Here is a 24,943-nt window from a genome sequence, read left to right as displayed (position 1 = left end):
CTAATGAACTGACTGGTTCTTTCCTACCATTCTCTACTAGAGGACATGAATTGAGGTTGAAGGGGGGCAGACTCAGGAGTAATGTCAGGAAGTATTTTTTTCACGGAGAGGGTGGTGGATATGTGGAATGCCCTCCCGCGGGAGGTGGTGGAGATGAAAACGGTAATGGAATTCAAACATGCCTGGGATAAACACAAAGGAATCCTGTTTAGAAGGAATGGATCCGCGGAATCTTAGCAGAGATTAGGTGGCGACGCCGGTAATCGGGAAACAAAACCGGTGCTGGGCAGACTTCTATGGTCTATGCCCTGATCGTGACTGAATAGATAGGGATGAGCTGGAGTGCAAATTTTAAGGAGCTTCAACGTTAACTTCACAACTTAGTACAAGAACAGTGCTGGGTAGACTTCTACGGTCTGTGCCCTGAGAATGGCAAGGACAAATCAAACTCAGGTATAAAGTATCACATACCATGTAAAATGAGTTTATCTTGTTGGGCAGACTGGATGGACCGTACAGGTCTTTATCTGCAGTCATTTACTATGTTACTTTGTTACTCTTTGGGGTTCTACATGGAATGTTGCTACTAATTGGGATTCCAGAATCTTGTAACTCTTTAGGATTCCAGAATCTTCAGAACTTTTAGTACAAGAACAGTGCTGGGTAGACTTCTACGGTCTGTGCCCTGAGAATGGCAAGGACAAATCAAACTCGGGTATAAAGTATCACATACCATGTAAAATGAGTTTATCTTGTTGGACAGACTGGATAGACCGTACAGGTCTTTACCTGCCATCATTTACTATGTTACCATGTTACCAATGGGTATCCCACATGTGACTTGTTTCTTCTCAGTGATTTACACACATAGCACCAGCTGTAAACAAATGCATGATAAAATTTTGAGTGTCAGAAACAGGAAACCCTTATTTCTGAAAGCTTCCCCTATTGTCAACCCCTACAAAGACTAATGCCACCACAACTGTTTCTAGTGAGGGCATTATAATAACTGTGTGTGTTCATCCTCATAGAGAATAGATACCTAAATTAAACGGATTGTGTAATTTATTAATGCCCAATTAATCTTCATTTCTACTAGTGGGAACAGACAGTGTACTTTGATACTTACACAGACCAAGCAGAAGTCTAAACATTCAAATTTCTGTATCATTTGGGATCTTATCATTTAATCACAAGGCATCTTACAAGAGAAGTAGACCAACGCTGGTGCAAAATGCTGTACTTTATTTTAATGAGACATGAACTAGGCAGGCAGCCAGTAGGCCTCAAAGGCCTTACTACAAAATAGCATAGTACTACACAGTGTCCATATTATTCCGTTCAAGACCACCCCTTAACCAATCCTGATTAAAACACATCCTCTCTAACAACCCTGGTCTACAAACAAAGAAAATACCTGGCAAATGTATACTAAATATAGATCCTGGGGAACTGCGGAACTGAGTTCGATTCCCGGCACAGGCAGCTCCTTGTGACTCTGGGCAAGTCACTTAACCCTCCATTGCCTGCCACATTGAGCCTGCCATGAGTGGGAAAGCGCAGGGTACAAATGTAACAAATAGATACTATTGGAGATTCTACATGGAATGTTGCTACTATTGGACATTCTATATGGAATGTTGCTATTCCACTAGCAACATTCCATGTAGAAGGCTGCGCAGGCTTCTGTTTCTGTGAGTCTGACGTCCTGCACGTACGTACGTGCAGGACGTCAGACTCACAGAAGCAGAAGCCTGCGCGGCCACATTGGTGGAATAGCAACATTCCATGTAGAATCTCAAATAGTAGCAACAGTGGAGGAGTGGCCTAGTGGCTAGGGTGGTGGACTTTGGTCCTGGGGAACTGAGGAACTGAGTTCAATTCCCGGCACAGGCAGCTCCTTGTGACTCTGGGCAAGTCACTTAACCCTCCACTGCCTGCCGCATTGAGCCTGCCATGAGTGGGAAAGCGCGGGGTACAAATGTAACAAAACAAAAAAAATCCTAAATTTAGTTTGTTCTGTATATTCTCTCAGATGAGTGACAGATTAACAGAGCAGTATCTTGCCAAAATACAGCAAGATAAAGAACTCAATAATACTTCTCGTATAGTGCAACAGGAAATATGCAAAGCTGTACCAGAGGTATAGCTACGGGGGATCCTTGGGGGGCCTGGGCCCCTCCCCCCAAATTGGATCCAGGGCCCCTAGTTTGGCAGGCGGGTCCCCAACCCCCGCAAGCTGAAGTCTTTCTCCAGCGCTGTTGTCTGTGCAATGCCTGCCCTGCTTCCTCTCACGTTGCGTGCACACTTGGTTTTAGTGAAACTAAAACCAAAGAACGCATGCGACGTGAGAGGAAGCAGGGCAAGCAATGCATAGAGACCTGCACTGGAGAAAGGCTTCAGCTGGTGGGGGTGGGGGACCCCCGCCAGTCAAGGTTTGTGGGGTTGCGGCAGGGTAGGGATTGTGGCAGGGAGGCGGTCCAAACTGTGCCCCCACACTTTGGGCTCTGGACCCTCCAAATGTTGAGGTCTGGCTATACCCCTGAGCTGTACAGTGGCGATACATATTCAGATTACAATAGCTCCTTACCTACAGTAAGACACTAAGGGCCCCTTTTACCGCAGTGGATAAACAGGTGGAAAAAAAAAGAAATGGACCTGCTGTAAGTTCACACTTGCTGCACGGCCATTTCGGGGACAGCACTTACTGTCACCCACTGAGTTGCAGTAAGGGCTCCCGAGCTAACCCAGCAGTAACCGGGCAGCGTGCGGCACTGCCAGATTACCGGCAGGTAACCCCCTGCGGTGATCATTTTTGAAAAATTCCGGCAGCGCTAGAAATACCGCAGGCTGGGGGCGGGACTACCACCGACGGCCGCGGCGGGCCAGCGGCAACCCTTTAGTAAAAAGGCCCCAAAGAGCAAAATGTGCACTGGAAGAGTTGGAATGCTTGTGACCTGCTCATGCCCCTCCCACATAAACGCCCCCCCCCCTCCGTGGAATTAGGCGCTAGACAATTTACACGTACACTTTATGAACGAGGTCATAACTCACGCATGCAACTGCAAATTTGTGCTATTTAAGGACAATTATTCATAGTTATTGCCAATTAAGCACTAATCAAGGTACTATTCTATGACCGCGTGCGCAATTAGAGAATTAGAGAGTTACAGTCTAAGTGAGCAAATCATTTTATCTCCCACCGTGTCAAGTCACAAGGAGCGTCAGTGGCAGACGAGAGATTTAACCCCTGGCCTCCAAGGGTTTGGAATGAGGAAGTTTGGACCAAATGAGTAGGGTTGCTTGTGACAACTTGGCCACTTCCGCTCCACTCACTTTTGATGGAAGACCCAACGCAACTGATAAGAGGCTAGAAGACAAACTGATGTTTAATCAGTCAAACTTACAGTACTAGGAAGCTACAAGCCCGAGAGCAAAGATGGTACAGCAAGTAGAATGGGACAGGTTGGAAAAGAAAAAACACATCAACCAAATGTGACATTTATTTTTCTTTAAAAGAAGTCCAAAGCCCCTGAACTATCCCATGCCCAAAAGTGTTCCTTCAGACCCTTGGCCCTTCCCACTGCACTGCAAATTCTACAAACACAACATAACGTGGAGGGGCAATTTCAAACGGGGATGCCCATCTCTAAGGGCGCTCATCTTCGAGGACGGCGCCGCAAAGGGGCGGGGCCAACCGTATTTTCGAACGAGATGGGCGTCCATCTTTCGTTTCGAGAATACAGTTGGGGGCGCCCAAATCTGAACATTTAGGTCAACATTAGAGATGGTTGCCATCGGTTTTCGGCCATAATGGAAACCGATGGCACCCATCTCAAAAACGAACCAATCCAAGGCATTTGGTCATGGGAGGGGCCAGGATTCGTTGTGCACTGGTCCCCCTCACATGCCAGGGCACCAACCGGGCACCCTAGGGGGCACTACAGTGGATTTCGCAAATTGATCCCAGATGCATACCTCCCTTACCTTGGGTGCTGAGCCCCCCAAAGCCCCTCCAAAACCCACTCCCCACAACTATACACCACTATCATAGCCCTAAGGGGTGAAGGGGGCACCTACATGTGGGTACAGTGGGTTTCGGGTGGGTTTTGAAGGGCTCACATTTTCCACCACAAGTGTAACAGGTAGGGGGGGGGGGGATGGGCCTGGGTCCGCCTGCCTGAAGTCCACTGCACCCACTAACACTGCTCCAGGGCCCTGCATACTGCTGCCATGGACCTGAGTATGACATTTGAGGCTGGCAAAAAAAGTTTTTAAAGTGTTTTTTTTTGAGGGTGGGAGGAGGTTAGTGACCACTGCGGGAGTCAGAGGAGGTGATCCCCGATTCCCTCCGGTGGTCATCTGGTCAGTTCTGGCACATTTTTGGGACTTGGACCTGAAAAAAAAAGGACCAAATAAAGCAGACCAAATTCTCTTCTTTTTCCATTATCGGCCGAGGGCGCCCATCTCTTAACCACGCCCCGGCACGCCCCTGTCCCGCCTTTGCTACCCTTCCGACACGTCCCCGGGAACTTCGGCCATCCCGGCGACAGAAAGCAGTTGGGGACGCCCAAAATCGGCTTTCGATTATACCGATTCTGGCGCCCCTGAGAGAAGGACGCCCATCTCCCGATTTGTGTCAGAAGATGGGCGCCCTTCTCTTTCGAAAATGAGCTGGTTAGTCAGATTAGGGGACAACAACAAAACTTGCAAAACTCTTTTTAGCACAGATGTGGCAAAGATTGAAAAGATGGTAGTAAATATGTGTGAATATGATATTATCATCGCAATGCTGTATTTTCAACAAAAGTACTGCCGAGTAAAGACAGATGATCTTCTGCAGAATTCCTTTTGTTCGGCTACAGAAATGTTAACCTTTCACTCTTCAATATGCAGAATCTCTTCTGTCTGTTCACTCATTGGTTGTGGCGGCAGACCAGGAGTCAAATACCAGTTTAGCAGAAACGGCATCTTCAATAGCCAGACCTGCCATGCACAAATGAATTACAATTAGCATCACATAGGATCTGGGAATAACAGAACTTAAAACCCTCTGAAGCAGAGGAAGCGACTGTAGAGACTGGGTAGTTGGCAGGATAGAATTAACCCTACATTTTAAAACCCCCACAAACACATTCAAACCAGTACATTAGCTAATAACATCATGTTAATGTTAGCAAAATTGAATTTGCAGTGATATTAAATCACACATATATATCAGATTTATTTTCTAATTAATATACTACAATATATCACAAAATAGTCACTTTAAAACATTGCTTATACTCAGAATCTATGCCATACCAGAACAGCATTAATTCCCATAAGAAAAGCTATACTAGGTCAGACCGATGAGTCCATCTAGCCCAGTATCCCACTTCCAACAGTGGCCAATCTGGGTTACAAGTACCTGGCAGAATCCCAAAGAGTAGCAACATTCCATGCTATGGATCCCGGGGTAAGCAGTGGCTTCCCCCCATGTCTAGCTCAATAGCAGACTATGAACATTTCCTCCAGGAACTTGTCCAAACCTTTTTTTGTTTCCACTTCTTTTTATTTATTTATTTTTATGTTCAATATTTTTTATTGACGATATTCAACAGAAAAATACATTCCATGTTCAACAAAAACTGCCATGTCATCATCAAAACATTCAATTCAGAAACAACAATTCTAACTTCCATCATCAAAACTTTTTTGTTTTATAACAACAGTCTACCCAAGGGTCCGTCGAGCCCAGCATCCTGTCCACGACAGCGGCCAATCCAGGCCAAGGGCACCTGGCAAGCTTCCCAAACGTACAAACATTCTATACATGTTATTCCTGGAATTGTGGATTTTTCCCAAGTCCATTTAGTAGTGGTTTATGGACTTGTCCTTTAGGAAACCATCTAACCCCTTTTTAAACTCTGCCAAGCTAACCGCCTCCACCACGTTGTCCAGCAACGAATTCCAGAGTTTAATTACGCGTTGGGTGAAGAAACATTTTCTCCGATTTGTTTTAAATTTACTACACTGTAGTTTCATCGCATGCCCCCCTAGTCCTAGTATTTTTGGAAAGCGTGAACAGACGCTTCACATCCTCCTGTTCCACTCCACTCATTATTGGTAAGGTGCAATATTTTACAGTAACTATCCCTGTAAACGGCTTTTGGAAATTGCCCTCTAAGGGGACAAATTTATAATGTGTTTTCCATATGTAAAGCATGTTTTACATGTTTGATTTTCAAGGCCCTCAGACATAAAGGGCCAGGGTACTTAAAGAATAAGTTAGCCATTTACACACCTTTGAGATCTCTAAGATCCTCTCAAGGAGCATCACTACCTGTCCTTTCAACAAAAGAATTTTTTTTTGGTTACATTTGTACCCTGCGCTTTCCCACTCATAGCAGGTTTGATGCGGCTTACATATTATATACAGGTACTCATGTGTACCTGGGGCAATGGAGGGTTAAGTGACTTGCCCAGAGTCGCAAGGAGCTGCCTGTGCCTGTAGTGGGAATCAAACCCAGTGCCCCAGGACCAAAGTCCACCACGCTAACCACTAGGCCACTCCTCCACTCCTTGTACGTCTGATACCCACCAGAGAGCCTTCTCATGAGTAGCCCCCTACGCTCTGGAATTTACTCCCAGGGGGGCTACGTCTACCTTTACTTCAGGAAGCAGATGAAAGCCTGTCTTTTCTCCCAAGCCTTTAATACATTGGTTGACCGACTATACACCACTCTGTACCTGGACTAGCTTGCTACACACACTGTAACTTAAGACCAGTTCCTTATATCTTGTTTTACTGTACAAAGAACTTACCTTGAGTTTAGCCACCCATCTATTTATCCCAACTGACTCTGTACTACCCATCTTGTCCCTGTCTATATATCTGCACTTGACCCCTTGACTACGTGTTAAGCTGTATTATAGAAAAGCATTACATCGTATCTATGTTATATGAATGTTCTAATGTGTGCTTATTAGATGTTTCATTAGTATTATGCTGACATTGTATTATATCTCTGTTATTTGAATTTCAGTGCTGTTAAATGTGTATATTTTTGATCCTGTTTCATGGTAATCTTATTATTAGGTTTCAATTTGCTGTTTCTATTGTTTATATTTGGTCATTTTACTATTGTTATGATGTTAACAAAATTGTAAGTTTTATGTTAAACTGTACCTGCTGTACACCACCTTGGGTGAATCTCAGAGCTGGGAAGGATTTGTATAACAGAAGAATTTATGTGCTACCAAGTGTTGTAATGGTATCAGTTTATTATTGAAATACGTAGCATGATATTTTGCTGGATCATATATAACAATATAAAAATACAGCTTTGAGATCAGCTAGCCTGAATTTCATCTCCCCTTCTCCTTTTCCTGGGGACTTCTGATAGCAGGACTAGTTAATTACAAACACTTAACAGAGACAAAAAGGTACTGTGCTTCAAAGAGAAATAAAACTCTCTCTGCCCTCCCACCTAAAAAGACTGAACAAAAGCATGACTAAGGTGGATACTTGAAGAATCACATAGACATCTCCACCAGCAGACAGATAGTCTGGAAATGGCATAACTCCAACTATTGATAACAAAGACTTCAGAGGGGAAACCATAAACAAGACATTTGCTTGTCAAAGGTATACCTGCCCCTCCCATCAACTATCAGACAAATGGATGCCAGGTCATCTGCAGATCATGTGAACTGACTACAATAACCATAATGCCTTGCAAGTTATCCAGTGCAAACCAGGAAGCAGGTGCTGGGACTCTGTGATCATATCCTCCTGCAGCTTGCAAGATATAAAAGCAAAAGCTGTTTCCCCAAGATTCAGATTCTCTTCAACTGCAAGCAACTCAGATCCACTCACTGCAGAAGCTCTCCTGTCCTGCAAACATGTGCTTACTTCATGCTGTTCATACTATGTAACAAGGACTTGTAAGTAACATAACTTTTGATCTAAACCTGCTACTTTACTTTACCTTACTTAAGCACAGATTACCTGTAAAGATCTCTTTAAAAACCTACCTCTCGTGTGCAATTGTATATTAAATCAACCTTTTTGAAGCTAAAAATACGGTCTCTTTGTGTTCTGAGTATATGGTATCTTTTATATATACTTAATTTATTTAATTTATTGCAATTATCACCTTTGGTGATTGGTGGAGAAAGTAATATCCTAAAACTTATAAATACAGCACCTGCTCTTAAATTATAAACAGTAGCGAGTACTAGAGCTCTTTCCCCCAAGATAAATCATTTCTTGTAACAGTGTCACCATAGCAACCTACTTTCTAAAGACACATAGGTGCCTTTTGAGGACTTTTCACATAGGTGGAATGTTAAAAATAGCCAACCCCACCCCCCCTATTTGCGTATATAGAGGAGCATGGGGTAGGGTCCTGAAGATTAATTCGGGCACACGACTGAAAGTTTGCCTGGGGTGCCTTGTCAATGGGGCACCTTTTGCTATCAGACATGTTTATTAATCTTTCAAAGTGAAGAGCAAAACACAGGAATTATGCCCAGTACAACCCTATGAAAATTAAAACTGGACTCTTCAATGACAGGTCTCACTTTTCTTCCAGACCAAACCAGAAAAAAAAAAACATATTCTTACCCACTGACTTGAACACTGTAGTTTTCTCAGCAAGGGCAAGTTTTTTTTCTTTCAGTACTTGACCCAGTTCTGCAAAAATTTCTGCCTGTGAAACAAAGAAGTGTATTTCTGTACGCTATGTGACATCTGGTTTATATCACACTATGAAGTATATATACCATAAGATACTGTATCTGGCATATAGCATACAAGTACATTTATCTCTCTCTTTACCTATGTAAATATATGTCTTCCCCTGGATTCTATATAGCATGCCTAGCGGATTCTATAACAGCATGCGTAACTTAATTAGCTTTATCTCTGGAAATTCAATGCTGGGTCATGTTCAGACACCAGTATTGAATATCCGGGCTTACACAGCAGCTAAAAGATAGCCAATTAAGTGGGATATTCAGCATTTAACCAGCTATGATGAACCATATAAAACACAGTCCCAGGGCGGACTGACCATTCAGGCAACTGGGCAGTGCCCGAGGGCCCAGAGGCTCTAGGGGCCCCAGAGGCTTCGCCCGGATGCCCGGCACGCCGCTAATGATCTAGTGGCTTCAGCAGGGGGGGGGGGTACATGTTCTTTCCTGCCTGGCCCGCTGGTCTGCTGCTATTCCCCCCACCCCGGCACCACCGTATTTTAAAAATGGCGGCCGAGACTACCGCGGGAAGTTTCACACACCATTTTGAAAACATGCGCGGGAATAGCAACAGCACAGTGGGCAGGAAAGAACATGTCCCCCCCCCCCCCCCGGCAGAGGCCACCAGACTACCAGGATCCCTCAGGTAGGACCAGGGAAGTGAGGACAGCAGGGATGGAGGCTGCGGCGGCAGGGGAGTGTCAGGCAGCGGCCGGGCGGGGGGGGGGGGGGCCAAGACCACCCTCAGTCTGCCCCAGTCACAAGAATGTAGTTGCGCAAAGATATTACCCCTGATAATACAATATCTCCTGATTCCTTTAATGCTGCCTCTCTGGAATCCACATACAAGACACAGTTCTGCATCAGGTTATCGTCTACTTCTCTCCAGTCTGGTCTGCATGCACCGACAGCTAACAAAAAACAGATATGAATGTTTAAAATGTATTTGCAAGATCTTGTTTTATGTGAGAAATAGAACAAAATATTTGTATTATAAACTCATAAAAATAACCACAGCTCAGGCCTGCATTTTAATGATATGACCTGTCTAGAGGTCTCTGATGAGGCTCTGCCTTTAGTTCTGTAAGCATTTCTGGAGACCACATCTACACAAGGACACTAAGGGGGAATTTTAAGCAAAGTGTCATCATTCTTTGCAGCCCATGGACACAAACAAGTGAATTTTCTAAGGCAGAGGCTCCTCAACTGTGGGTCGGGACCCTAAATGGGGTCACGTCCTAGGTGGGCTCTCCATAGATGCATCATTATTCTGTGCCTCCAGGGAGGTACGCAATTTTATTTGGCCACAGTCATGGGGGTCACAGGCAGAAAAAGATCATGAAATAGTGTACTAATGGAATCTTCTGGAATTACGGGTACGTGTGTATATTCACCCTTCGCCTGCCCCAAACCTAAGTACCTGTAACTCCAGAAGATTCCCTTAGAACCGTGCTTCCCAATCTTTTTGTGCCTGTGACTGTCCTAAAGATTATGTACTTTCACCCGCATTCTTTGGGGGGGGGGGGGGAGCATAGAATGCAATTTTTCAATGATGTTTTTAGTTTTCAACATTTTTATTGATGACAATCAAAATAAAATACATTCCACATCTGGCATAATTAAAATACCAACATCATAACAGAAAACCAATCATTGAGTCCATGATCAACTTTTGTTTTCACATTTTCACCCTCCCCCTCTACCCTCCCATCCTCCCACCCTCCCACATCATTACCCCTTTCCCTCCCGTTACCCCCTCCCTCCCCTCCCACCAACCCCCCTACCTCCCCCCAATGATGTTTTTAAGTGGATATGCAAGTGTTTACCCATGTAAAACTGTTTGAAACCTGCACTCTAATAATATAGAGGCAATAAAAGGGGACCATCAAAATGTAACTATTGTAGGATTTTTCCCCCTTTTCTTATAACTAACACCAGAGCAGCTCTACAGTGTGAGGCAAAGACTTAATGTATAGAGTTTCCAGTACTGTTCTCTAGAGGAGCATCCGTAGATGCTCTTTAAACATGTAACACATGTATCACCTTCTTGTATCTTGATAAAAACACATGTAGGGAAAGGGAAATGGGACTTGATGTACCGCCTTTCTGAGGTTTTTGCAACTACATTCAAAGCGGTTTACATATATTCAGGTACTTATTTTGTACCAGGGGCAACGGAGGGTTAAGTGACTTGCCCAGAGTCACAAGGAGCTGCAGTGGGAATGAACTCAGTTGTTCCCCAGGATCAAAGTCCACTGCACTAACCACTAGGCTACTCCTCCATGTAGGACGTCAGACTCACAGAAACAGAAGCCTGTGCGGCCGCATTGCTGATCTGCAAGGGCAGGCGTCTACATGGAATGTTGCTAGTGGAATAGCAACATTAACATTCCATGTAGAATCTCAAATAGTAGCAGCAGAATCTCAAAGAGTAGCAACATTCCATCTAGAATCTCCAATAGTTACAACATTCCATGTAGAATCTCAAATAGGGAAAGGGAAATGGGACTTGATATACTGCCTTTCTGAGGTTTTTTGCAACTACATTCAAAGCAGTTTACATATATTCAGGTACTTATTTTGTACCAGGAGCAATTGAGGGTTAAGTGACTTGCCCAGAGTCACAAGGAGCTGCAGTGGGAATCGAACCCAGTTCCCCAGGATCAAAGTCCACTGCACTAGGCCACTCCTCCACTATGATGCATGCTCAGTGCAGACTGGTTATAGCAGAGCCAGTGATGCCAGTAACAAGGCATGGAAAGCACTTCAATTAAAGAGGAATTGGACGAGGGATGTTACTATCCAAACTGGACATTTCGTCCAGCTCCAATACATAGAAATAAAAGTTGGCAAACAAGGTGCAAGTAGATTTACCCACTACATTTTAGCAATAAATAGCTAGATTCACTTTATCAAGTCAGTGAAAAGTGAATCTGACTTGCCTGCACACTTTTTAAACCTTATTAAAACAGTACTTTAAAGGTTAATCCACCCTACCCACCATTGACATGGGCACCTGGCTTCACCCATTCTCCAAATAAAATGGGCTCTGTTGCCATGGTAACGGTAATAATCACATCTGCATCGGTGACAGCTTCTCTGGCAGTGGCGCACACCTGGACCTTGGCGTTCACCGTGCTGGCAAACTGCTCAGCTTTCTCTCTTCTACGACTCCACAACTTTAGCTTTGGAACAGAAAGTGAAAGAACAAAAACATGTGCTAAGCAGACTCCTGACCCGAGGGGAGAGAGAGAGAGAGAGAGTGTGTGTGTTTGAGTGTGAGTAAACAGTTAGGGTTACCATATTTTGTCCTCGCCCCACCCCCTGTCACATATTCCCCTCCCCTGCCCCCCCCCCGTCACCTCCCCTCCCCTTACTTATTTACTATCTACTGCCCTGGTGGTCTAGTGACCTCTTCGGGACAGGAAAGCGCCCCCTCTTTCCTGCCCGGAGCTCTGTCCTTGCCCTGCATCCTGTTGCTGTGATGGTCTCGGGATTCAAAATGGCCGCCGAGAGTTGACGTCTCGCGAGGCCGCTTCAACGCTCGGCGGCCATTTTGAATCCCGAGACCATCACAGCAACAGGATGCAGGGCAAGGGCAGCGCACCGGGCAGGAAAGAGGGGGCTCTTTCCTGCCCCGAAGAGGTCACTAGACCACCAGGGCAGTAGATAGTAAGGGAAGGGGAGGCTAGGATAGTCCCGCTGCCCGCCCATTGGTCCAGAAATCTGGACAAATGGGCGGGCTGGCAAAACCCGTCCGGACATGTCCTCAAAAAGAGGACATGTCCGGGAAAATCCGGACATATGGTAACCCTATGAACAGTGATCATGTCAGCACTTAAGCTTTGTTTTAAATTATATTTTACAATTGTCTTCAAACACGTTGTAAAGAGTTGAAGCTAGCCCAAAGATATTATAATGAATAACAATCTTACCTTCTTTGAACTTGCTTGTTAGCAGCAGTATATGGAAATAAGAGAATAGACCTGATTAGTTCTTGCTGCCTGAGCCTCTGACGAAACAGGAAGTTACATCAGAGAGGTGGCCACAGTAAAGGGAAGTGGCGGGTGCCGGCAGCATATGGGAATCGCTGCCGGGTTTGGAACATGACAAAGTAAACGCCGCGAAGGAGGGGAGATGCCACTCCTGAAGAATGCTGCCTGAGAGCCCCGACTCAGGTGGCCTAATGGTCGGGACCCCATGCAGAAGAGCATCCAAAAAACTGCAGGCTTCTCTAACCTCAGCTAAAGTCAGTGCTCATGGCTCCACAATGAGAAAGAAATTGAGCAAGAATGGGATTTATATGGGAGAGCAGCAAAGTGGAAATGGCTGCTCTCCATGAACATCATCAATGCTCATCTCACGTTTGCGAAAACACACCTGATCTCCAAGTCTTTTAAGATAATGCTTATGTGTCATTATGTCTGGCAGTGGCGTCGTGAGGGCAGCTGACACCCGGGGCGGGTCGCCGCTGCGCACCCCCCCCCCCCGGGTGCAGTGCGGCACACCCTCCCCCTCCGGAGCACAACCCCCCCCCCCCTGAGAACATACCTGGAAGGCGGTGAGGGGCGGTAGGGCGGTCCACCCCGGGTGCACACCGCTGGGGGGTGTCGGCGCCTCGCTGGTTCCCTGCTCTCTCTGCCCCAGAAGGGGCAGAGAGAGCAAGGAACCAGCGAGGCGCCGACACCCCCCAGTGGCGTGCACCCAGGGTGGACAGCCCCACCGCTCCCCCCTTCCTACGCCACTGATGTCTGGCATAAAGCAAATACACCATTCCAAAATAAGAACATTGTACCAACAGATAAACATGTTGGTGGTGGTGGTGTGATGGTGACGGGGAGGGTTTGCTGCCTCAGGACCTAGAAAACTTTCCATTATTGAAGGAACCATGAATTCTATCTACACTGTACCAATTCTTTTTTCAATTTATATGAAGTCTTTATTGAACAATTGTGCAATACATGCTGCCCAAGATACATATCGTCAATGCACTAATACATGTATAGCCAGGCAACAGGAAATGTAACGAAATGTTAACTATATTATATCTACAGTTGGTAGTCCTCAATTGACTTCAACAATTTTTTTTAAGTTTTTACAGAATGACCCAGCAATACCCATTCCCCCCCCTCGCCACCTTAAAGGGTGATACATTATACACATCCATTTGTACGTTCACTGTACCAATTCTTAAGGAGAACTTCCAGTCATCTGTCTGTGAGCTGAAGCGTAACTGGGTTATGCAGTGTTAATTTTTGTTCCTTCCAAAGGGATAGTCTTTATTGCCTAAATAGATTATTGTCTAATTGCTTTATCATCTTACTGCCTTGTTATTATCTGTACTGGAATAAAGACTATCCCTTTGGAAGGAAAATAGCTTCTGTCCTTTCTATCACCCCTTACCTCGGGGGTGGTTGGTCCATCATATCTGGGGTGGGTGTAAGGAGGTAGAAAAACCTTATTTGCCCCATACTTCCAAATTGCATATTTCTTATGGTATGTAGATATATCGGAGAAATAATCCCCACATAATCACGATCCTCACTGATACTAACTAGGCTGTCAGAGGAGGCCCTAACAGACTCCACTATAAACAGCAGCAAGGCAGTGATCCAAAACACAAAGCTACATCTAAATGGCCAAAGAGCAGTGGCATTCCTAGGGGGGGGGGCGGTGGGTGCGGTCCACCCCAGGTGCACGCCGCTGGGGGGTGCCACGGCGCGCGCCTGCTCTGAGTTCGCTGACTTCGTGCGTTCCCTGCAGCTCCCTCTGCCCTGGAACAGGTTACTCTGAGCAGGCGCACGCTGCGGCACCCCCCCCCCAGCGGCGTGCACCTGGGGGGGGCTCACGCTGCATCGGGGGGGGTGCTGCACCCGGGGCGGGTCCGCGCTGCATCAGGGGGGGTGCTGCACCCGGGGGGCAGGGTGCCGCCCCGGGTGTCCGCCCCCCTAGGAACGCCACTGGCGGTGGGTGCGGTCCGCCCCGGGTGCACCTGGGGGGGGTTCTTTCGCCTGGGGGGGGCGCTGCATCCGGGGGGCGGGGCGCATCGGCGATCCGCCCCGGGTATCAGCCCCCCCTAGGAACGCCACTGCCAAAGAGAAACAAAATTTAAGTTCTGAATGAGTCAAAGTGCTGACTTAAACCCAATAGAGATGCTGTGCCAGGACTTGAAACAAGCAGTTCATGCACGAAAACCTACAAATGTGAAAGACTGATATCGAATTACTGTAAACGTTTGGCTGCAATTACTGCTGCTTAACAGTGGTGCAACCAGTTATTAAGTTTAGAGGGCGGTTACTTTTTCACATGGGTGATATGGGTATTGGATAGCCTTGTTCCTTAAATAAATGAAGTAATAATTTAAAAAAACGTTTCGCACTGGAAGGATAATTCCCATGTGAATGTGGTGGAATTGGATTCTGCTTTATAAAAAATATGAGCAATCTGCAGTACTCTCTCTGTCTGGACACAAATCAGCTATCCGTAAATGGAAGTCTTTAGACCTTTTTCTATCCAATATGGACTAGTTTTAGGGTTAGAACTCAGCACTCTGTATCATATTGTGTGTTTTGTTCTGTTCTGTTGCATTTTCTGTGGTGTATCGTTATGATTTAATAAACTTATTATAAAAAAAAGAAATGTATTAAGTTATGTCCAATAAAAAAGGTATCATCTTTAAAAAAAAACGTTTTATGTGTTTCCTCAGGTTCCTTTTTGTAATATTGCATTTTGCTTAAAGATCAGAACCCACTCAGTGTGACACAGATGCAAGAACAGGAGAAATCAGGAGGAGGGCACAAACTTTTTCAAATCACTGTAATCTAATCTGATTTTTTTATGCTGAAAAGAATTACGTTTGAACAGGCAGGATCTTCAGGATAGGAAATATATTTTTTCATAAGGCTCGCCTGTCTTCCCTGACCATGGTTTTTGAATTTTCATGTTTGAACAAAAATAAAGGGACTCTTTTACAAAAGGATGATAAGCCCTTAACGCGGGGTTAGTGTGCGAATCTACCACAAAATACATTCAAGCATTTTGCTATATTTTGCCCGTTTGCACACAGTAACCCACAGTAACCCACTTTATCCAGCTAGAATGTTATGATGTAAACAGATTTGATTCCAATAAAATTCACCCTGCTTCCTGACCAGTGATTGAAATTATGATTTAAATCAACTCAGGCCTGTCTGCAGGGCCGCCGAGGGGGGGGGGGGGCAATTCCACAAGCCCGGCCTCCCAGGGGAGCCCAGCGCAGGGGTCTGTCTCTCTCCTGCTCCTGTGTGTCGGGACCCATGTTATTGCGTTAACGCGACGACCCGGGTCCTAGCACACAGGAGCAGCAAGAGTGACAGCCGAGGAAGGAGAAGAGAAGATGTAGGAAGGTAAGGGGAAATATTGAGAGTAGTTAAATATTGTGCAATGCCAGTACATATACTGTTCTGAATCACTTCTTCAACTATTAACAATATGTCCAATCTTTATTGTTCTACTTTACTGTTTTTATAATAATTTTTGTTATCTGAAAATCCTAATTAAAAAAAAAAAGACTAGGAAGGTAAGGGGGTGGGGGGGGAGCAGAGGATGGTGGCAGCCTGAGTGAGGGCGGGGTGGCACAGGGGTGGCCCGAGTGGGGGTTGGTGCAGCCATGCCCCGGCTCTGACTCTTGGCAGCCCTGCTGATCTGAAACTCCATGCGGCTTCAGGAAATATAATAAACAAAAGTAAAAAAAAAAAAGTACACATGAAATCAGCATCATCAAAACCTCTTCAAAGAGCAAGATAAAGGCCAATAAAATAAAGTTTAGTTACCTTTACACATTAACACCCTAAATACAATTCATGAACCTTTCACTAAACACAGATCAGAAGCATAAAAATAGTCCAATTTCGAAAAGGAGCTAAATGTTTTAACAGCATTAGGTATCTCACAGAAAACAGATTTTTACCTCTTTGAAAGAGAAGCGTTCCATGAAGACTTCAAAATGACTGTGGGCCTGGGAACCGGAGCCCAGAATGCAGAGCACTTCAGCGGCAGCTGGTTTCAGAAGCTGCAATAATCAGGAGGAAAAATGCAGCAGGTGAGTTGCAGTGAGGTGATCCCCTAAAGAAATTAAGAGACTGAGAGATATTAAAAGGAGCCTTGAGCGTGCGCGGGTTTCACAAAAAAAAGGTTCGGCCAGATGCTCTGAGGATGTTCAGCACTCTGGATTTCAGAGCCTCTACACTTCAGAAATGCAAAGGTGTACAGAAATCAATTCAAAACGTGAAGGGTAAAATACATTCAGATGGTGAGTCGGTTATGCAGCTTAGGAATTCTGCACAATTATAACCCAATTATAACCCTGCCCTAAACCAGGAATGGGCAACCTGCAGTCCGCCAATGAATTTTATGTCGCTCACAAGAATATGGGAAATATACACAGAAAATGTCATTAACCAGAGCTTTGGCAATTTTATACACTGCATTTCACAAAGATTTTCAGAATAGCCAATCTAGCAGTTTGTCTCCATTGATTTTAGCTAAAGTTTTACTTCTGTATTTATCACAGAAGGTCTACGGAGTTCTGTACATTTCCGGTTCCAACATTATGTAATGTTGCAGCCTGCTAGGGGTAGTACCGACATTCATGTGGCCCTCTGTGTATAAAGGTTTCTCACTCCTCCTTTAGACAAACTCTGAAGTAATGAGAATGTTGCAAAGCTCAATAAAAACATAAAAATATAAGAATTGCCATACTAGGACAGACCAAGGGCAGAGCTGCCGAGAGGGGGGCAGGGGGGACAGCATTCCCCGGGCCCGGGCCTCCAAGGGGGGCCCGGCGCCGCAGTCCCCTCCACCCACCTCCCTCTGTCCACCACCGGGCCAGGCCCCCCTGAATTCAAATCATAGCGCCTCACCTTGACCTCGCTCCGTGTGAAAAAAGTGCAACAGTGGCAGTCTGCAGATTGCCTACTTTCAGGCCTTCCCTCCCTGTATCACGCCCTCATCTGACGTAACTTGCGCGAGGGCGGGACACAGGGAGGGAAGGCCTGAAAGTAGGCAATCTGCAGACTGCCGCTGCTGCGCTTCTTTCACACGGAGCGAGGTTGAGGTGAGGCGCTATGATTTGAATTCAGGGGGGCCCGGCCCGATGGTGGACGGAGGGGGGCCCCGGGGGCGGCCTTGCCCCAGGCCCGGCCTAGTCTCTCGGCGGCACTGACCAAGGATCTATCAAGCCCAATATCCTGTTTCCAACAGTGGCCAATCCAGGTTACAAGTACCTGCCGAGATCCCAAAACAGTACAATACATTTTATGCCGCTAATCCTAGAAATAAGCAGTGGATTTTACCCACAGTCCATTTTAATAATGGTTATGGACTTATCCAAACCTTTTTCAAACCCCGCTAAGCTAACTGATTTTACCACATTCTCTGGCAACGAATTCCAGAGATTAATTACACACTGAATGAAGAAATATTTTCTCCAATTTGTTTTAAATTTACTACTTTGTAGCTTCATTGCTTCCGACATAGAATAAGCTATATACTTTATAGAAGTTTCTATTCTATGGTTTTGTTAAACAATTATGGTCAAAAACAATTCCAGTAACTATCCAAATTCCTTATTATCCTGTTTCCCTATTGGTCAGCCCTGGTCTGCTGATTTAAGACAAGAGAAAAATATAAAGTGACCGAAGACTAATAGGGACAAAACAACTCCAAGCATTAATCCAGAGGCTGGTGCAGCACAGAACAAAACTGCGGACTGTGCTGTACAAGTGACAGAAAGAATCCTGGATTTATTCCAAAGCAACCTTGGCACATATTGGAAGGAAGAAAGAAAGAAAGACCCCAATTAGGGGCTGATGCAAAAGGCTTTTTTCTTGTTCTCGGTCTTTAGAAAAACATATTGATGAATCAGGCCCTAAGTAAGCAGGACATTCAGTGCTAGCTCTTGTTCAGCCTCTCGCAAGGCTGGATGAAAGCTTAGGCAAACTAGGCACATGCCTAGGGCCCAAAGATAAAAATGTTCACATGCTAAGTTTGCGTTATCCAGTTAGCGTACGCTAATGCGAACACACTAGCCAGATAACGCTTCCACACCCATTCCCCATCTATGCCATGCCTCGTCTCAAAAATATTTTAAAAAATAATAATAATACGTGAGTCGGGCATGCAAAGTAACAAATTACCACAAAACACTAACATGTTTTGCGGTAAGCCTTTTTTTAATGGACATTGGCCCAGATTCTAGATACAGCGCCTGAAAAATCTGCATGGAAAACATTTCCACCGAAGCAAATTCTATAAGCAGCACCTAGATTTAGGCGCTGTATATACAATACTTTTAGTTGATATATCAGCGCCTAAAACTACGCGCCTCCATTTACACCAACGAAAACGTGACGTAAATCCCAACACTTACACAGAGGGCCATATTCTATACCAGTGTATATAATTTTTTGAACGCCCACAACCACGCCCCTTTTTACCTGCTCACATTAGAATTTAGGTGCAGTGCGATACAAAATACGCTTAGCAAGTTGTGTGGTAAATTCTAATTACCAATTAGTGCTCATTATCGCTTGTTAAGACCCGTTACCAACACTAATTAGCTTGTTAAGCCAATAAGTTATACGTGTTGTTATAGAATATGGCTGGATTTTTACGTGGAAAACTAGTCACGATATATTGTAGAATCCCCTCCTAAATGTGTGTTAGGGCCCTTCAGTAAAAGGGCCCTTACCTTTCTAAGGGGATGGATAGAATTCTCTTCCAGAGAAAATAGTTTGCCTCTTGTACCTGTCTACTAAGCCCCAAAATTCAACACAGAATTTATACCATTTAAAATGCATTTCCTGGTTTGCTTGTGAGGATCAACTGGATTCGTTGCAAAATTAATTCTAATTTCATCTCAGGTTAAATAATATTAAATAATATTAAACTTCCAAGTCACTCATCGCCCACCGTACTTTTTTAAAAATATTGTGGTACACATACTTCCGTTGCTAAAGCAGAAACAGCGGCTGTCCTTCTGTCTGTAATGACGTTTCCATCTAGAACCTAGAAAACACAAGCAATAAATGCATAGGAACACAGCGTATAACAGCAGGTAAGAACCACAAGGCTCAATTTCATTCTGATGCAGCTTTGCATCTAGGGATTCTCTGCCATTATCCCATACTTCCTTGAATTCCATTGCTGGTTTGTTTCTACACCTCTACTGGGGGAGGGGGAGCTGTTGCTTGCATGCATCCACCACCAGTTCAATGAGTTAACCAACTTCTTGGCATCTCAATGCTATGACCCCTTGTTCTTGAGATGCATTCCCTTGAAAAAGGTTTGCTCCTTCTGCACTATTTATACCTTTAAAAGATATTTAAATCTCTATCATATCCCCTATCTCCCTTCTAGCTTATATGTTATTAGATCCTTAAATCCCCAACTATTTTGGTAGCCCCTCTCTGGACTGTGTCCACCCTTTCCTTTTAGATGGAAGACCACCAGAGCAGACGCAAGATTTTTGTGTGTGTGTGTCTAAATTTCTTTACTAGGGAACATAACAGGGTACAAAATATCATTTCACACATCTCTCTATATAAAAGGCACCACCAACGTTCTATGAAGCCTCCAGCCGGAAGTGTGAAGGGGGGAGAGATATCCGGTTTCCCCCATGAGTGTCTGCCCCGCCCTCTCTGTAACACAAACAGTCAGTGAAGGAAAACACAGCAAATTGAATCGCTCTCTCTGTAACAGTGAAGGACTCAGAGGGGGGAGGCCAGGGACACACACACTCCCACATGCACACAGAAGAAAAACCTTGCTAGCCCCCGTTTCATTTGCATCAGAAACGGGGCTTTTTTACTAGTATAAAAATAAAACTATAATAACAATTACTTGCAATGTGAACAAATCTTATGCTATGGAGAGGTAGTCCCGAAATCAGAGGATATTAAAAAAAAAGATGCAAGATTATACATAGGGCCTCACCTATGCACTGTACAGGGAAACTAATACTTCTTTTTTTACAGTACCTCTTGCTATAAAGCCCAACACTGCTCTACCTTAGCTGCCATCTTATCACACTACAATGGGGCTCATTTTCAAAAGAGAAACAGATCTACAAAGAGGCACAAAGCAGCATTTGGACGCTTTCTCACAAAAACATCCAAATCGGTATTTTTGAAACCTATTTTTCAGACATTTTTCTGTGCTGATCATCTGCAGTGCATTCAACAATCTCAAGGGGGGCGTGTTAAGGGCAGGATTTGAGCATTCCTAAGACTTGGTCATTTTTCAGCCATAACGAAACGAAACAAAACAAAACCATCCAGGACTAAAACTAAGATGTTTTGAGCTAGACCTGTTTTTATAATGAATAAGGCACAAAAAGGTCCCCTAAATGACCAGATGACCACTAGAGGGGATCAGGGTCCCCAGTGGCCATTAACCCCCTCCCATCCCTGAAAAATGTGATTTAAAACATTACTTACCAGCCTCAAATGTTATGCTCAAGCCCATTAGAGCAACATGCAGGTCCCTGAAGTAGTCTATTGGTGGGTGCAGTGCACTGCAGACAGGTGGATTCAGGCCCTCTTCCTACTGCTACACTTGTGAAGGAAACTGTGAGTCCTCCAAACCTCATCAGAAACCCACTGTACTCACATATAGATGCCCCCTTCACCCAGTGGCGTAGGAAGGGGAGGCAGTGGGCGGTCCGCCCCGGGTGCACGCCGCTGGGGGGGGTGTCGTCTCCGTTGGTTCCTTGCTCCCTCTGCCCCGGAACAGGTTACTTCCTGTTCCGGGGCAGAGAGAGCAAGGAACCAATGGAGCCGACGAGCTCCCAGCGACGTGGACTCGGGGGCGGATCTGCCCTCCCGCCCGCCCCTCGCTTCTAAACTAGGTAAGATCGTGCTCCGGGGGAGGGTGCGCGCTGGAGGAGGGGTGTGCGCTGAAGGGGGGGGCGCCGTGCTGCACCCGGGGGGGGTGCAGCGGCGACCCGCCCCGGGTGTCAGCCGCCCTCGCTACGGCACTGCCTTCACCCATAAGATTATTGTAGTGGCATACAGTTGGGGGTAGTGGGTTTTGGGTAGGTTTTGAAGGACTCAGCAGACAAGATAAGGGAGCAACGGTGAGATGTGTACCTGGAGCATTTATTTGAAAATCCAATGCAGTGCCCTCTAGGAGCCTCACTGCTCTCCTGGGATGTCTGGGGGACCAATCAAGTAAATATGCTGGTCCCTCTTACATCCCAACAGCTTGATTTTCTACGTTTTTAATTTCAATGAGTTGTTGTTTTTTTTAAATGGTCCAAAAAAAGAATACAAAGCGTAAAACCTTGTTTCGAAATAGTATTTTTGAAAAAAAATAGATGTTTCCTTTTTTCAAAAATGACCTCTCCCATTTGGATTGTGGACATTTTGTGCAAAACGTCCAAAGTCAAACTTAGGATCTCATATTGAAAATGCCCCCCTTTGTCTCCTTAGGTCATCAGAAACTATCACTGTAACTGAAGACTGCATGGTTCTTGCCGTTTGTAAATATGTTTTCTAATTATTTTGTAAATAATGGTTAATGTAAATAGTGGTTAGGGTGGTGGACTTTGGTCCTGGGGAACTGAGTTCGATTCCCGGCACAGGCAGCTCCTTGTGACTCTGGGCAAGTCACTTAACCCTCCATTGCCCCATGTAAGCCACACTGAGCCTACCATGAGTGGGAAAGCGCGGGGTACAAATATAACAAAAAAAAAAATACATTCAACGAAAGACTCAAATGACACATGAATGAGGAATAAGGAGAAATGCTGTGTGTTTATGCTACATGTTTAAGGATCCTTTTACTAAGGTGCGCTAACAGATTTAGGGCTTTTTTTTTATTAAACCACCCTAGTGATTCCCAGCGCGGCAAATGCAACACAGCCCAGAATTGGCTTTGTCACATTACCGTGCGGGAATCACTAGTGTGGTTTAGTAAAAAGGGCCCCGAGTGTGCACTTACGATTAGCTTGCGCTAAATGTTAAGAAGTCCATTTTATACTTATGGGCTTCTTAGCTTTTAGCGCATGCTAATCATTAGCTATATTCCCTTGATCAGATCAGTGCACAGCCACACTCCAGACAACTAATCACAAGTTAGTACAATTAAAACAAAATCTTTTTGATCTTCACCTCCTTCCCCCTACCTTTTACCCAGGAGGGTATTCCACCTCTAGCTACCAAAACATATATTATATATATATATATATATATATATATATATATATATATATATATATATATACAGAGTGAGGCAAAAAAAAAGTTTTGTGCTGTTTTCTCAGCAACCAATTGGAATTTCAAAATGAAATTAAACAGCTTTATTTCTTGTTACTATCTACATTTATGTGCCATGTGGAATGAGATTATAAACACGGTGAGGTTACAGACTTTTTAGCATGACCACACGGCGATTTTTGCGCATTCAAAAATGTTTTCACTGTAAAACTACCAGCCTACCATAGGGGACCAATTGACAAGGCTAAGAATTTCCCAAAGCGATGGAAGGCTTGGGCTGAAGCTTGGGGTGGCACCTTTGAGCACTCACAGTGACTGCAAAATTCTGACACATTGTTAACTGTATCATTTGAATGATGTCGTTTTACTGTGTTTTAGCTCAAACATTTTTAAAGTGCAAAAACTGCTAAGTAGTAACGTTGAAATGTCAGTAATATCAACATAGTTTAGGTAAGTATGACTACAAAAATATATACAATTTCTCATTGAAATTCAAAATGGTTGCTGAGAAAACAGCAAAAAATCGTAGGGGGGGTTACTTTTTTTGCCTCACCCTGTACATATATACAGGTATAAACATCTATATTTATAGACTGAGGCAAAAACAAGTCTATCAACTGTCTTGCAGATTAGGAACCTGGGATGAATCATGTGCATGTGACATGTATGGAAGCACGCTGGACTTTCTGGTATTGGTGTATAAAATGTCACTTCCTGTTCGGTACTATTACATTTTCCTGAACATTTTAAATATAAAAAAAAATCTCACAACTTATTTTGTGGATCGTTATTCCCATGTGTACCCACACCACAAACAATGTACTTCATTTAGCTGTGCAATAATGAAAGAAGCTTCCAAGTCAGGGTGTACTCACAGCTTTCAAAATGCCATTCCTGGGCTCAAACAGCAGAACAGTTGAGTGGTGGGAAGGAAAGGCAGGTGTTTCATTCTCATCCGCAGGTCTTTTATTCTCATAGAAAGTAACTACTTTTGTGGCTAGGGCGTCATCTGTTGCGCTGTAGGCAGGCATAACCCCTAAAAATCTAGAGGGGAGAAATGGTTCATTTGGCTTTGCCTATAATAATTCACTTCAGTTGTCACCTGTCAGTCACAGGATCTGCTTACTCAAGCCCAGACTAGACATCTGAGATACATTTTGGAATGTTGGCTACTAGGAGCCTGAGTAAGCTGCCATTATCCAGTTCCGGGAAGGACCTTTTAAGCCAGTCCTGGATTTCTGACAGTCCCACCTGGTGCATTATGGGATCTGTGGCACTGATTTCAATGAGTGGAATCAAGGACTATAAACTGCTTTGAGATGTAAGTTAAAAGGTAAGACTAGACAAAAAAAAAATAAGTCTCACTCCTGGAGCTGGGTAACTTGGCAGCTCTTAAGTGGTCTCCCTATCTTCCATTCAAAGCAGCTAGTAACTTTTAAGTTTATTTTCCTATTCTCTTTCTACCCATCTCTGGGAGCTGAGGGTTAGGCGATTACAACCCTCAAGCCCACCGTGATCTTTCTAGCCCTAAGGCCCTTTTTTAGTAGAATACTGCAAAATCTGCAAATGTGATTTCCTCCAACTACCTCTGGTATGCAGTTTGGAGACAGTTAAGTGACGTGCAGCTTTTGCAGTATGTTTGAGACACATAGGGAGGATGTCAGGTCCCACATATTTATCAGCTCAGCCTCTCTTCTGCCTAACCCTTACCCGCCGTAGGTGGCCACTGGCACGATGGTCCGAACTGGCTGGATAATTCCTCCTGTTCCCCCGGAAAAATTGATCAAAGCTGTTTTCAGCAGTGGGATTAAAGCTGTGCAAGTTAAAAACTTCTTCACTACCTCCGCCTCTAGGAAAGGGGGCCGATCGCTCATGATTGCCAGTTATGCACCTGTACTGGCCCGTGTCTGACTCTAGAGTCGGGAAATTACTTTCTGCCCGTCCGCTAC

The 24,943-nt window shown here is 44.7% G+C and overlaps 2 protein-coding genes across 2 annotated transcripts in view; one reads left to right on the top strand and one right to left on the bottom strand.

Moving 5' to 3' along the window:
* Nucleotides 1–6,242, top strand: part of ANKS4B (ankyrin repeat and sterile alpha motif domain containing 4B) — a 16,163-nt gene extending 9,921 nt beyond the window's left edge. The window contains exon 3 of the transcript XR_003943170.1: nt 6,232–6,242. The gene's annotated coding sequence lies outside the window, so the exon portion shown is untranslated. The remainder of the gene's footprint in view (nt 1–6,231) is intronic.
* Nucleotides 4,679–24,943, bottom strand: CRYM (crystallin mu). The gene is made up of 8 exons (XM_030212726.1): nt 24,705–24,943; nt 23,870–24,038; nt 19,723–19,785; nt 16,688–16,789; nt 11,741–11,924; nt 9,529–9,650; nt 8,612–8,696; nt 4,679–4,986 (listed from the first exon to the last, which is right to left on the bottom strand). The coding sequence occupies exons 1-8, from the start codon at nt 24,866–24,868 to the stop codon at nt 4,913–4,915; spliced, it is 963 nt and encodes a 320-aa protein (XP_030068586.1). The 5' UTR covers nt 24,869–24,943; the 3' UTR covers nt 4,679–4,912.

This window comes from Microcaecilia unicolor, chromosome 8, assembly GCF_901765095.1.
Source record: "Microcaecilia unicolor chromosome 8, aMicUni1.1, whole genome shotgun sequence".
Taxonomy (NCBI): Eukaryota; Metazoa; Chordata; class Amphibia; order Gymnophiona; family Siphonopidae; genus Microcaecilia; species Microcaecilia unicolor.
Note: the sequence above shows the minus strand (reverse complement) of the source record. Positions and strands in the feature narration are given on the sequence as shown.

What these genes read in the sequence shown, in the direction of transcription:
- CRYM (XM_030212726.1), bottom strand. Translation starts at nt 24,868, where the DNA reads ATGAGCGATCGGCCCCCTTTCCTAGAGGCGGAGGTAGTGAAGAAGTTT. An exon ending in TTTCTGCTTTAGCAACGGAA is followed by an intron (nt 16,790 to 19,722) that starts GTATGTGTACCA and finishes TGATTATTGCAG; the next exon opens with CTTCTGAAACCAGCTGCCGC. An exon ending in AACGCTTCTCTTTCAAAGAG is followed by an intron (nt 11,925 to 16,687) that starts GTAAAAATCTGT and finishes TCTGTTCCAAAG; the next exon opens with CTAAAGTTGTGGAGTCGTAG.